The sequence below is a fragment of the Mobula birostris genome, chromosome 16 (assembly GCF_030028105.1).
Source record: "Mobula birostris isolate sMobBir1 chromosome 16, sMobBir1.hap1, whole genome shotgun sequence".
Classification (NCBI taxonomy): domain Eukaryota; kingdom Metazoa; phylum Chordata; class Chondrichthyes; order Myliobatiformes; family Myliobatidae; genus Mobula; species Mobula birostris.
In genome coordinates, this window is record NC_092385.1 from 9,917,469 (window position 1) to 9,932,735 (window position 15,267).

Below are 15,267 nucleotides of genomic sequence, written 5' to 3' on the forward strand. Positions count from 1 at the left end.
ACTTACCTGTCCTAACTTTGAAAAATTACAAGTTACTCTGTGTTCTCCATTTCCTCCCCAGTTGTGCTCTCCCTTTGCACCCCACTCCTCCTTCGGGAGAGTATCACAAGACATTCATGAACGTGAGCTGGGGCCTTTCACTTTGTAGAGGACAAAGATTAAAGGTGACTTGATAGAAGTGTTTAAGATGACAAAAGGCGAAGAATCAGTGCATTTTTCCCTCAGCGCAGAAATGACTAATACAAGAGGGCATAATATTAAGGAGATTGGAAGAAAGAAAGTATTGGTGGGGGATGTCAGAGGCAGGTTTTTTTTTAAACACAGAGAGTGGTGGGTGCGTACAGCCGGGGTGGTAGTAGAGTTAGATATATTAGGAACATGTAAGGGACTCCTATATAGGCACATGGATAAAGGAAAAATGGAAGGCTATGTGGGAGGGAAGGGTTAGATTGATCTTGCAGGAGGTTAAAAAGTCAGCACAATATCTATGAGGAACACTTCAGAAACATAAGGAAATGACTGTATAGCTAACTGTGACGTCAATAGCTGCATGCAAATTAAGCTATTCCAGTATTTCTTCCTGCATTCGTTTCTTCTGTGCTGTTATTTTAAAAATACAGGATGATTTTATATGTACTCTGATGTGAAAAATGGACAAGTTGACCCAAGGTACATTGTGCAAGCAAACTATGGCCAGAGGATAGTTGGAGACAAAGGTATTTCGAATGGTATAGGTTGGCTGGCACCCAATATTGACAGGATTCTACACAGCACAGGGGTTCATCATGTCAGCACAACAGACCAAATCCTTCTTGAGCTTGTTGTGGGTTAAAATTCCAAGCTACAAGTTCTAAGGAGCTGACTCTTCCAACCATCACATTGGGCAAAATTGCTCCCCAATCATATTCCTTGCTAAAGCAGATTTTGCAGACTAGGGATTCAGCAGTAGCATTCTCACTGAGCAAGGTTTAAACTCTCACCCACACTGCAGCTTGTTTACTTCTATCATCTTGTGCAATACAAACACCACCATAGAATGTTTACAATGACGCATGCCACAGCCAATAAACGGGAAAAGAACTCAGTTCAATTTTATGTCATTGTTTAAAAGAACACAAGCAAAGGGGCCAGAATTAGATTTAATTATCACTGGTATATGCCGTGATACTTGTTGTTTTGTGGTAGCTATACAGAGCAATACACAATAAAAACACTATATGAATTACAATTTAAAATAAATATATATATTAAATTCCATTAAATAAATAGTTCAAAAAGAGAGAGGAAACACTGAGGTAGTGTACATGGGTTCATTGCTCATTCAAAAATGCGATGGCGAAGGGAAGAAGCTGTTCCTAAAATGTTGAGTGTATATCTTCTCAGGCTTTTGTACCTCCTTCCTGATAGTAGCAATGGGAAAAGGACATGTCCTGGGTGATGGGGGTCCTTGATAATCGATGCTGACTTGTCCAGTCATCGCCTTTTGAAGATGTGCTCCGTGCTGAGGAGGCTAGTGCCCATGATGGAGCTGGCTGAATTTACAACTTTCTACAGCCTTAGTAAAAAAAAATCTTCATAGTTCAGAAGTTTCTGATTTTAAAGGTATTTTTTGACGTTAATTAAGGGCCCTTCCTATTATCGCTGTAAACCAACCCCACCCTAATTGACAGTAATTCCAAGGGAACAATGTTTTTTCAGATTTTGGCACAAAGCGCTAAGCAGACAGAACATGCATACTGATTTACAACTCTCCCAACCTTCAGCTTTGGGATCAAGATTTCCGGCTCTTAATATGTCAAATCAGGAACAAAGTTCAAATATAAGATCTGCAAACACTCCGTGTTGACCATTCAGTGCTTTGAGCTGTAGTTCAAAAACAAGGGAAAGAGGAGTAGGAAATGCATGGATTAGGAGTCATTTTCATCAAGTAAAGAAACACTGCAGAGGAGACAAGTGTTTTTGGAACGTGGTCAACAGAAGCAAAGTTGCATTTACTGTTCATCCTGAGTTGCTTGAGTGAATTAAATGAAGCAACTTTGTTTCCAAAATTTCCGTCAGTTTTTCTCTTCCCCTATTTTCAACATGAGTAAAGTCACAGAGTTACATACCATAGATGCAGACCCTTTGGTCCACCTGGTCTACGTTGACCATAATGGCTGTCTATAGTAATACCACTTACCTGACTTAATAATATGACTCCATGCCCCGCTCCTTCAAATAGCTGTACTGATGCTCTTAAGTGTCGTTACTCTTCCTGCTGCCACCACCCCCTCTGGCAGCTCATTTCCAATACAAACTACTGCGTGTGATAAACTTATCCCTCAGATTTAAAACTCTTCCCTCTCACCTTAAACCTATACTCTCTAGTTTTTGACACACCTTCCACGGGATACAAAAGACTATCTGTCCTTTCGATGCCTCATAATTTTATAAACTTCTGTCATAAATCTGTCAGTCTCATTCACTCCATGGAGTGAATGACCCAGCCAGTTCAATCTCTTCTTCTGACTCCAGCCCTCTAATCCAGAGAACATCCTATAGATATACTTACTGTAATTCAGTTTTTTCCTCTATTACTATGTATTACTGCCGCAAAGACAGCAAATTTCACGATTTATGCTGGTGATATTAAACCTGGTTCTGAAAGAATGGCAGCAGAAGCCAGAATAGTTTGTACTCCTTCCCCACCTTCCTCTGTTTTCTTATTCTGGCTTCTTCCCCTTTCCTTTCCATTTCTGATGAAGGGCCTCAGCCTGAAACATCGAACGTTTATTCCTCTCCTTAGATGATACATTACCTGCTGCATGCCTCCAAAATTTTGTGTGTGTAACTTACTGATGCAACTTTGGTGTACTGGTGGGTTTTGTGCATTTAATATTTCAGTAAAATTTGAGTAATATTGGAGACACAGTATTATTTGATTAAGCTTTGTTGTTTACATATGCATGAAGTACATGAATGGCATATCTCATTACGCCACCATGCTATAAGTGTGTGCCTCCTTAAAAGTAAAAACAAAACTAAGAGTACAAACGTTATTCCTGGCTCTGTGTTTTTCTTTTGATTAAGTTTTTTGTTCTGGCATTACAAAACCTAACAGTGAGGACAGCAAACTCCAGGGGAAGATTGTTCTGCAATTCACTACTACTCCATCTCCAGCATCCAGTTGCTCGTCAATTTCCTGGTCCACTCTCACTCTGTTCCAATGAAGCTAAAAGCAGCAGAACACTGGCATGTCTTTGACTGGACACTCCACAACATCCTCAGCCTGATACTGATTGTTGGAATTTCGGATGAAAATCAGCACTTGTGTAGCTGTTGATAATTGTAGTTTCTCCTGAGAAGTCTTTGGTTTAACTTCATAATTACCATTCTATTGACTCTGTCAACACTTTGACATTGCAAACAGAAATAATTACTGTTGCTTTCCACTGTCTCAGACAGACTAACCTTGCTGGTGCTGCCTAGATCAGAATCAGGTTTATTATCACAGGCTTCAATGACATGAAGTTTGTTGTTTTGTCCAAAAATAAATAACTGCTTCTTTCTGCTCTATTCTAACAAACCCACTTTCCCAAACTCCGTAAAATTTGTTTTATCTCTAATGAAAAATCATCAATCACTTAACTGCTTATTTTTCACTTTTGTTTCCTGACTTGGCAGTTAACATGAGTACTTGTTTTTGTTTGTGAAGAGACCAGTGATTACCTAACGCCCTGCCCCTGTCTGTAAGGAGTGTGAACGTTCCTCCTATGATCATGTGGGTCCTCTCTGGGTGCTCCGCTTTCCTCCCACAATACGAAGATATACTAGTTAGTTGCAGGCATGCTATGTTGGTGCCAGAGCATGGGGATATTTGCAGGCCGGCCCACCACAATTTGACAAATTTCACTATATGTTTCAATGTACAGGTGACAAATAAAGCTAATCTTTACATGTTACCTCTCCCACCAGAGTCTTGCGGAAGCAGTCAAAAGTCCCTTTGAATTTGGGAGGCTGGCCAGGTAGGGGCTTCGGCTGTGTCTGTAACCGCACCTAAACAACAAGGAGGAAGGAATGAGGATATCTTCAGAGGTGGCGTGAGAAGATTTGCACAAGGTACTCTCTCACCATCAAACAACAACACAAGCCCAAGAAAATAGCAGGTCATCACTTTCAAGCTACTAGATATAAATATAAGTTGATTTCCCTGTAACTCAGAGCTCCAGACATGGCTGTGGACTCTCCATGACATCATGCTTAAATAAAAGATTTGCCACTTGAAGTCTTGTATTGAGCTTTTTATTTTTTTTAAATTCTCTGACACCCGTCATTCAATGTTAAGGACATAAGATAGCTGATTGGACCATTTGCCTCTTGTGTCCACTCAAACACTCAATATTGTAGTTGATCAGTTAGCTCAACCCCACTTCAAAGTTGAAAGTTCAAAGTAAATTTATTATCAAAGTACATTACATATATGTCACCACATACAACACATTTTCTTAACAGCTAATGTGCAAATACAAAAAAGTAATAATAATAATAAATAAATAAATAAGCAATAAATATTGAGAACATGAGAGGAAGAGTTTCTGAAAATGAGTCCAATAGATTGTGGGAACAGTTCAGTGATGGTGCAAGTGAAGTTGAGTGATGTTGTTCCTATCAATCTCATATCCTTCAATTACCGTACAGAGTCATAGAAAAGCACAGCAAAGAACCACGCCCGTTAGACCATCTAGTCCGTGCTGAACCATTTAAACTGCCTACTCCCATCAACCTGCACCCGGACCATAGCCCTCCATATTGTTACCATCCATGTACCTATCCAAAACTTTTCAAAAACATTGAAATCAAGCTTTCATGCACACTTGTGCTGGCAGTTTGTTCCACACTCTCACAACTCTCTGCGTGAAGAAGTTTTCCCACATGTTCCCCTTAAACTTCTCACCTTTCACCCTAACCCATGACCTCTGGTTGTAATCCCACCCAACCTCAGTGGAGAAAGCCTGCTTGCATTTACCTTATCTATACTCTTCATAATTTCCTCTCATTCTTCTACATTCCAAGGAATAAAATCCTAACCTTCCTAATAACTCAGGTCCTCCAGACCTGCCAACATCTTCTTCTTCTTACACCCGTCACCCCACAGGGGCATAGGCAACCAACAGCAGCTCGCTGGAGTCCTCTTTCCTGGGCCAGTTTTTCAACTCCAGGTGTAACCCATCCACACATCCTCCAGGAGAAAATCCTTCCTCTCCCAGGAATGAGGTCTTTGGAGCTTCTGTTGGCATTTCTGTAGCTCTGGCTTTTTTGGTATGGGGTTACTAACCCCATACCCAATCCTCCTCCTTCCACAGTTGGGCTTGAGACCATCCATAGTGGAGTTCTCAATTCCTTTAATATTAATAAATTTATCAGCTTCTGTCTATAGTACGGAGACACAAGCGGCCTCAGATGATGGAAAGCTAGAGCAACAAACAAAAGCACTGGAGGAACTCAGCAATTTGGATAGCACCTATGGAAGAATAGGACGGTTGACATTTCAGGTCAAGTCTCAAGATCCTTCATCTGGGTTCCTCCAGCGTCTTTGTGCGTTGTTCAGGCTTCAATATACCCAGTGCCGCTCGGGCAGCAAATTACAAAGATTCACTGGAGTCTGGGTGAAGAAGTTTCTTTGCAAAAATGGCCATATTCTGAGATTGGATCAATAACCCCCAGACAGGTAAACATCAACTCTACATCCACCTGACAGAGCCCTTAAGCAATCTGAAATTCTCTAAAACAGGGGTTACCAACACGTCTATTTCCACCGAAGTGGGTGGAGAGATGGCATCCCATCAAAAACCTTGGCAAACTTCTATAGATGTATGGAGGAAAGTGTGCTGACTGGCTGCATTACGACCTGGTATGGGATGATAAATGCCTTCAAGGTAGTGAATTCAGCCCAGTACCTCACAGTAAAACTCTCCCAACCATTGAGCACATCTACATGAAATGCTATTGTAGAAAAGCAGCATCCATCATCAAGGATCCTCACCGCTGAGGCCATGCTCTTTTGTCGTTGCTGTCATCAGGTAGAAGGTACAGGTGCCTAGGACTCACAACAAACAGATTCAAGAACAGTTACTACCCCTCAACCATCAGGCTCTTGAACAAAAAGGGATAACTGCACTTTCTTATCTTGTTATTTCATGCTTGTTATTTATTGCTATTTATTATCTGTATTTGCACATTTTAACAGCTTACAGTTCCTGTTTACTGTTACTGTTCTATAGATTTGCTAAGTATGCCCGCAGGAAAAGGAATCTCGGGGTTGCATGTGGTGACATGTATGTACTCTGATAATAAACTTTACTTTGAACTTTGTTCCAATTAACTTGTCCTTCCAGTGAATTGGCTACCTATTTGGGAAAACATCCGTAGCATTCCTGCTGTGCCTTGAGGTGCCCACTCTAACTGGCCCAGACTCCACGGGAGCAAATTAGGCAGCAGAGATCGCTGCCACCCAGTAGACACAACTTTTGGAAGTTGGGGGTTGGGGGTTGGGGGTTAGGGGTAAGAAGGTCCGAATGGCGAAGGAACGTGGAAGGCAGAGGAGTTGTGGGTGCAGGGCAGGAAGGGATATGGGAAGACGGATAGGGACGAGGGACGGGTACAGAATCGGGGTAAGAAGGAGCTTGAGTACGGACGCGGGAGGAACGGGTGTGGGGGGAAAGGAGCACGGGTGTTGGAGGAAGAACGGGGACAAGGGGAAGGAGAAGGGTACGGGAGATGGATGAATGGGGGGGTTAGGCTTCGGTGCTCGTGGCTTTTGGGGAGGGTAGAGGGGGACGAGAAAAGAGGGTGGGGGAAACTACCCCCACCAGCTGGCAGAGGACTTACTTTGATGGTGTCCAGCGGGTGACCGGCGAACACCAGGCACACCCCGCCGAAACCACCGGCGAAGAAGTTTTTGATGGGGCTTATGGTCTGCGGCCGTGGCCCGGGCTTGTCCTCCTCTGACATTCTGCGGCCTGCGTACCGGGAGACGGGAGGTAAAGCCCGCGGACACTATTTGCTGTCGCACCAGCCACTACCGTCCTCTCCCGAAATAGTTCCCCTAAGTAGCATAGTCCGACTGAGCACAGCTCCTCTGTAATGAAAGCTATTTTCTGTTCTTTTGTATTTTACTGATAATTTTTAATTTTTTTTTGTTTGACTCGTAAAGTTAAAAGTTTTGCCCCGGTTCAATTTGATAAACTATTCTAATTTCGATATCTTAATATCGCAAGGCAATTCTCCACTTGCATTGTTGTCAAGTATATTTTTTAAGAATAATTCATTGTAAATTGTATTACTAAGATATTTTATGCCCCAAGCTTACCCTAACTTTAGAAGTCCAACAATTTGAAAATGCTCGTTTTATTTTTATTCTACGGATGCGACCTGACCTAATGAGTATATCGAGCACTTGCTGTTTTGATTTTACACTTCCAGCAGGTGAAATTTTGGATGCTTTCATGTGGTGTATCATTCCAAATTAGTGAGAGTCAAAGGCTTCTCCTGCAAAAGTAGAAGCTTTCTTGGCCATATTTCAAAGGTTCATTTATTTTCAAAGTATGCAACTTGAAATTATTCTTCTTCGGTGTCAGTGTGGTTGGACAGGCTATTGGTGATGTTCACTTCTAGGAACTTGAAGCTCTCAATCTTCTCAACCTCAACATCAATGATGTAGAAGGAGTACGTGCACCGCTCTGAAGAAGGGTTGGCCCACAATATCAACTGCTTTTTCCCCTCCATAGACGCTGCCTGACCTGCTAAGTTCTTCCAGCATTTTGTGTGTGTTACTTTGGATTTCCAGTATCTGTTTATGTTGTACACCATCCCCTCCCTGAAGTCAATGACCAGCTCTTTTGCTTCATTGACATTGAGAGAAAGGTTATTGTCTTGGGACACGTCACTCGGCCCACTATTTCTCTGCTGCACTTTGAGTCATTGTTCTTTGAGATGTGGCCCACTGCGCTGATGTCATCTGCAAATTTGTAACATTTCTCTGGCTACTTCCTGAGATGTCAGATTCATGTATTTATCACATGTACAGCAGAACATACAGTGAAATGTGTTGTTTGCATTTGGGATACGACAGTGGCATAAAAGCGCGATGCTATCACAGATTGGACTGTTTCAGAGTTTGAGAACAATTCCAGCATCATCTCTGAGGAATTTGTACGATCTCCCCATGACCGCGTGGGTTTCCTTTGGGTGCTCTGGTTTTCTCCCACAGTCCAAAGACGTACCGGTTAGTAGGTAAGATGGTCATTGTAAGTTGTCCTGTGATTAGGCTAGTGTTGAATGGATGGGTTGCTGAGCAGTGCGACTTGTTGGGCCAGAAAGGTCTGTACTGCTCTAAATCGCTAAAAAAAATAAACAAACAACACACATAATGTGTTGGGGGCAGCCCACAAGTATTGCCACACATTCCACCGCCAACATAGCATGCCCACAATCAATTTTTTTTTTACAGCTGTGTGGACCAACCATTGCTCTGAGCAGGAAATTTTTATAAGGCCTGAAATCTTTGCAGCATTTGAAATGGTTTTCTTCTGTTAAATGCATACTATGAATATTTAGAATGAAAATTGGAAAGTCACATACTTATGATTTTACTTATTAATTAAAGGGTGTAATGAAATACAGTACAGCAAAGGAAATCTTTCACATTTGTCAACTTTTAAGCTTAGACGGCAGTGGCATTCAGCAGGCTGGTGGTTTATTAACAGTGAGCTACCAACTTTCATTCTATGTTTATCGTTACAATTTGTAACAATGAGTTGAAGTACTGATAGATAATGTAAATACTTCGAAGCTCTAAAATGTTTCAAAGTAAAGCTTGTGGTACATTTATTTTTTAGAAAATGTACGGATTATATTCATTAACACATGATGGCTCCGTCTGTCTAAGTAGACAATGGATGCGCCCCTCGGGGTGCAGACCTGGGTGATGAATATGGAGATCCTGGGCTGCCCAGACATCAAGATCCCCCTCTTGGCCTCGCGGATGTGGTCCAAAGGAATGCGAATTAACACATAATTACAGGGTATTTTACAATTATATTAACATAGATTTCAAAATTATATTAGCATTATATAAAAGAAAATTCCAGCTGCACAGCAACAAGGGCTATGTGCATGGGAGCATTTCAGTCACTGCGCAGTCGTGCACCTGCGCAACTTAGAGGGAACAGTCCCCACAATGCTCGGCAGAACATCACAGAATGCAACAAATTATCCTCTGAACTTTTCCCTCTTTGTCCTATCTATACCTCTACATTTTAGATAGCTCTGCTTTGGGGAAAAGTTTTCGATTATCCACTACCTTAAAGGAAGGACGGTAGGTAGTGAGGTTTCAGGATGGAAGTCCGGAGATCGAGCCTTTGGCAGCCAAAGGGGTGAACTCCTATAATGGGCAAATGAAACTTGCAAACACTCGAGGGAACAGAATTGGGGGAACATTAATTTCTTTGAGTGGTTTTGGCTAAGGCATTGACAAGGAGGGTTGAGACCATGGAGAGAAGTGGAATCTAGGATGAGTGTGGTAAACCATGTATGTATGTTGTAACTCAGTTACCTGTCTGGACACACCCCTCTGCTGACTGTCCCTGTGGCTCCTCCCACAGAATCCTGTATAAAGGCATTCGCCTTGCCCCTCCCCCTCAGTCCGGGGGCAGACACTCACTGTGGAGGTCGTATTGTGCAGCGAATAAAAGCCTTTCAGTATTTTACCAAACCTCAGTCTTTTGGAGTAATTGAAGGTGCATCAATGAGCCTGGTTCATTAATTCAATAGTCTCACTCCCTCATCGTTATTGCACCTTGAACGAAGAGAGAAGAGCCAGTACATTGCTGTGGGTCTAGAGTCACACAAAGATCAGACTGTGTAAGGACAGCAGCTATCCTCTGACAGTCTATAATGAGCCAGATTAAAACAGTCCAATAGTTTTGTGTTCATTAGCAAGGCCAGCAATCCCAGATTAATTTAATTGCTTGTTCATGTTGTCATTTACTCTTCCCTCAGAAATACTGTGCAAGTGTTAAAGATCTCATGAGAAAATAGACTTAATCCTTTCCTGCTTGTTGCAGACTTGCAAATTTGCTATCATCTTTGTAAGTGCATTTTGCAACCTGCCAATTGCCTCTATATCATGTGGTAATCAGAATTCCCCAAAGGTTGTGAAGTTCAGCAGAAGTTTATTGCAATTTCTCTACTTTTTAAATATGCCTCTTGAGATATAAACATCCTTGTGATCTTTGTATGCACCTCTTGGTGTGTGTCAATACTTTAAATGATTAATGTGTCACTCTAAATGAGTGTCCCCCGATCCCTTACCTCCTCTACCACTTTTCAGATTCTTACTTTCTACATAATAATTCGTATCACATATTGAACTGTGCTGAAATTCACTTGCCAATTGCTTGCCAATTTTGTGGGGTTATTTGTATCTTCTGGGGTGGACTTGATGACAATTCCCCACCACACCAACTCTTCCCACCCACTAATTGTGTTCTAGTTTCCAAGCCTAAATCATGAACATGAATTTTGATCACTTTGGCCCATACTTGGGACTGCATTTTCTATCATTTATTCTCTAAACAACAACCTTCCCTTATAACCATCTAAAATAGATACTTGCATTGTTATGGGTGTAGATGGCCATTGGAATAACTGCCTGCAAAAGATGGAAAAACTAAAGTCTTTCACATACTCCTGCTTCACCCTACTCTCTACATTATGTTCTAATCCTGTTCCTGGCTGCAGGGACTTTGCAGGTGTACTATTTGGCACCTTATCAAAAGCCATCTGGGAATGACGTAGGCCATTCGGCCCATCGAGTCTGCTCCACAGCTCCCCCATGAACTAAACTATTCACCCATCTAGTTCCAATTTCCGGCTTTTTCCCCATATCCCTTGATACCCTGACTAATTAGATACCTGTCAATCTCTTCCTTAAACACCCTCAATTATCGGGCCTCCACAGCTGTATGTGGCAACGAATTCCACAAATCCACGACCCTCTGGCTAAAAAAATTTCTCCTCATCTCTGTTTTAACTGGGTACCCTCTAATTCTAAGACTATGGCCTCTTGTCCTGGACTCACCCACCAAGGGAAACAACCTTTCCACATCTACTCTGTCCAACCCTTTCAACATTCGAAATGCTTCTATGAGATCCCCCCTCATTCTTCTATACTCTAATGAATACAGTCCAAGAGCCGACAAACGCTCCTCATATGTTAGCCCCTGCATTCCAGGAATCATCCTCGTAAATCTTCTCTGAACTCTGTTCAACATCAGTACGGTACATAAAGAACTAACAAACCCTCCCTTAATCTGCCTCTAATGCCTTCAAAGAGTTCTGAGGCCAGCCAAGCAAGAGTTTCAATTTTGAAATCCATAGTAACAGTTCATTATTGTAATGTTTTAATGATAACTTTTCTTTATTTGCTGATATTAAACTGACTGTTCAAGAGAGTCTTCGAGCAGTCTTAAATATATCTTGTATCTGCTCTTTACCTGTCCCCAGGCAATGCATGTGTTTCGAACAAATTATTAAATATGCGTTGAATAATCTTTTTGAACAAGCAATTGTACCCATTTCAGTTATGATAGTTCATATTATTTACACCACTTTGCTTGTGCTTCCTGTGATTTTTCTTGATAAGTTTCTTAGTTACACTTTTAGATTTATGGAAACTCATAAACAGCATGGAAACAGGTCATGCAGCCTAAATTATCTATGGTCACCAAGATGCCTTTCGACACTAATCCCATTTGCCTGTGTGGGCCTATATCCCCTCACTACTAATCGACAGGTTTGAAATATATATATTGAATATATATTAATGACTTGGATGAGGGAATTAAATGCAGCATCTCCAAGTTTGCGGATGACACGAAGCTGGGTGGCAGTGTTAGCTGTGAGGAGGATGCTAAGAGGATGCAGGGTGACTTGGATAGGTTGGGTGAGTGGGCAAATTCATGGCAGATGCAATTTAATGTGGATAAATGTGAAGTTATCCACTTTGGTGGCAAAAATAGGAAAACAGATTATTATCTGAATGGTGGCCGATTAGGAAAAGGGGAGGTGCAACGAGACCTGGGTGTCATTATACACCAGTCATTGAAAGTGGGCATGCAGGTACAGCAGGCGGTGAAAAAGGCGAATGGTATGCTGGCATTTATAGCGAGAGGATTTGAGTACAGGAGCAGGGAGGTACTACTGCAGTTGTACAAGGCCTTGGTGAGACCACACCTGGAGTATTGTGTGCAGTTTTGGTCCCCTAATCTGAGGAAAGACATCCTTGCCATAGAGGGAGTACAAAGAAGGTTCACCAGATTGATTCCTGGGATGGCAGGACTTTCATATGAAGAAAGACTGGATGAACTGGGCTTGTACTCATTGGAATTTAGAAGATTGAGGGGGGATCTGATTGAAACATATAAGATCCTAAACGGATTGGACAGGCTAGATGCAGGAAGATTGTTCCTGATGTTGGGGAAGTCCAGAACGAGGGGCCACAGTTTGAGGATAGAGGGGAAGCCTTTTAGGACTGAGATTAGGAAAAACTTCTTCACACAGAGAGTGGTGAATCTGTGGAATTCTCTGCCACAGGAAACAGTTGAGGCCAGTTCATTGGGTATATTTAAGAGGGAGTTAGATATGGCCCTTGTGGCTACAGGGTTCAGGGGATATGGAGGGAAGGCTGGGGCGGGGTTCTGAGTTGGATGATCAGCCATGATCATAATAAATGGCGGTGCAGGCTCGAAGGGCCGAATGGCCTACTCCCGCACCTATTTTCTATGTTTCTATGTAAAACCTGGGCATCTGTATCTGCCTCTGCAGCTGGGTCCTCTGAATCCTCAACTTCCTTACAACCCACACCAGGAGCATGTGAAAAGAGCTACTTTGTAATCAGGGCGGCTATTGAGATTTCAAAGGCAGAGTTTCTCGCCAGTTTTTTCTGATTTGAGGAGCGACCCATCAGCAAGAGGGATTCATTAGAAAGGCAGAATGCAAGTAACATGGGTGCAAGCAGAGTGGCCATTCCTGTGAGTGTGCCAGTCTTTAGAGTGGCTTTGTCTCATCAGGCTGAGGCAAGATGAGGCTTGGGTGAGGTAGATTGTCCTGTAAGTTACTCTCTGTGTTCTTGTTGTTCATTCTTCTATTAGTCTAATGAGAATGGCTCCGGGATCTTGGTACATATTGGCACCAATAACATAGGTAGACAAGGTGAGGAAATTTTGGGGAGCTAGCTCGAAAGTTGAGAAGCAGGACCTCCAGGGTAGTAACCTTTGGATTGCTGCATGTGCCACTTGTCAGTGAGGATAAGAATAGAATGATTTGGCAGGTGAATGTATGGCTGAGAAACTGGTGCAGGGGGCAGGGGTTCACATTTATGAATCATTGGAATCTCTTCTGGGGAAGGTATGACCTTTACAAAAGGGACAGGTTACACCTGAACTTGAGGGGGTCCAATGTCCTTCCAGGCAGGTTGGCTAAAGTTGCTCGGGTGGGTTTAAACTAACTTGGCAGGGGAATGGAACTGGCTGAAGATGAGGTAGTTGGTTTATAAACAGAAACAATGTGTAGTGAGACTCCTAGCAAGGGGAGGCTGATGATAGAGCAAAATTGCTGTCAACAGGATGAGTTCCAATGTAAAAGGTGGGCAAAATCGAAAAGGATGAATACAGGACTAAAGGTGTTATATTTGAATGTGCACAGTATACAGAATAAGGTCGATGAACTTGTAGCACAGTTACAAATTGGCAGGTGTGATGTTATAGGCATCATTGAATCATGGCTGAAAGAAGATTATAGCTGGGAGCTTAATGTCCAAGGATACACACTGTACTGAAGAGAAAGACAGGAAAGCCAAGGGCGTGGTATTGCTCTGCTGGTGAAAAATGAAATCAAATCACTAGAAAGAGGTGACATAGGGTCAGAGGTGTTGAATTGCCGTGGAGAGAGCTTAGGGTAAAAAGACCCTGATGAAAGTTATATACAAACCCCAAACAGTAGTAAGGGTTGGTCTTCAAGTTGCAATGGGAGATAGGTGTCCTCGATGGTGGGGAGGCTAGTGCCCGTGATGGAGCTGGCTGAGTTTTCAACCCTCTGCAGCTTTTTCCAATCCTGTGCATTAGCTTCTCCATACCAGATGGTGATGCAATCAGTCAGAATGTTCTCCACTGTACACCTGTAAAAAAAATTTTGCAGGATGTTTTGGTGACATACCAAATCTCCTCACTTGTCTAATGAAGTATAACCGCTGATATGCCTTTGTCATGATTGTATGCCCTCAGCCCAGCATAGATCCTCTGAGATGTGATGCCCATCTCAACTTTCCACTGCTGACCCCTTGATGACACCTCAGGATGTAGGTACGTAATTGAAGAGAAATGTACAAAGTCATGTGTGAATTATAATTTGCAAATTTTTTTGTCCAGTTTGTTTTCCCAAGTCCCTCCAAACCTTCTTTGATCTGCTACTGTGCTCTTCACCAATCTATGCTGCTCTAAAGGTCAGCACAACGCATCAGCCGAAGGGCCTGTACTGTGCTCTGCATTCTACCAAAGTTTCGAATCTAAAGCACTGTGACTGTACAGAGTGAACAACACCATGATTGTAAAGAGAGCCATATTTTTGTATTTCTTGTGTATATTTTTATGAATAAAGTCTATTTTTGAAATTGAAGCTCAGGAACAGGAAGGAAGAGTCCTTGCTGAGATTCAGCTGAAGACACTGGCTTGTCCCAGGGCCGCATATTGAGGCAAAAATGAACTGCTGCGGGAAGACGATCATCTCAATGAAAGGCACAAAAAGCTTATTGCTCTTCGAGTGCAGGGTTTCCCAACCTGGGGTCCGCGGACCCCTGGGTTAATAGTAAGGGTCCATGGCATTAAAAAAAGGTTGGGAACCCCTGTTCCAGTGTAACGTTTGTCTGTACGTGAACGCTGCAAACTGGAACCGTTCAGGCTGCAGGAGCGTGTGCTCAGGGAATGCAACAAGTCTTGTTGCAACATTGCAGCAGCTTTGTGAAGATGGACTGCAATCTGTAATCCCGCCACCTTTTGAACACTGAGGGATGGCGTCCTGTGGAACAGCCTCTCAGACACTCAATGCGTTTATTGTTCAAACAGGCCACGAGTGGCATTGGTGCTTTGTAAATACAATATATTGTTTTGATGACCCTATGAATGTATTCATTAGATAACAATATAAAGAAAGACATCCACTTGTCTTACTGCA

The 15,267-nt window shown here is 42.4% G+C and overlaps 1 protein-coding gene across 2 annotated transcripts in view; it reads right to left on the reverse strand.

Moving 5' to 3' along the window:
* prkar2aa (protein kinase, cAMP-dependent, regulatory, type II, alpha A) overlaps positions 1-7,044 on the reverse strand; it is a 355,118-nt gene extending 348,074 nt beyond the window's left edge. Inside the window, exons 1-2 of one of the 2 annotated variants that reach the window (XM_072280287.1) lie at positions 6,868-7,039; positions 3,943-4,035 (exon numbers count right to left, since the gene is read on the reverse strand). In XM_072280287.1, the coding sequence (XP_072136388.1) occupies positions 3,943-4,035; positions 6,868-6,990 (216 nt within the window). In that variant the 5' untranslated portion in view covers positions 6,991-7,039. Of the gene's footprint in view, positions 1-3,942; positions 4,036-6,867 lie in introns of both variants that reach the window. The other variant, XM_072280286.1, reaches the window with a different exon arrangement.
* Between the last annotated feature and the right edge of the window lie 8,223 nt (positions 7,045-15,267).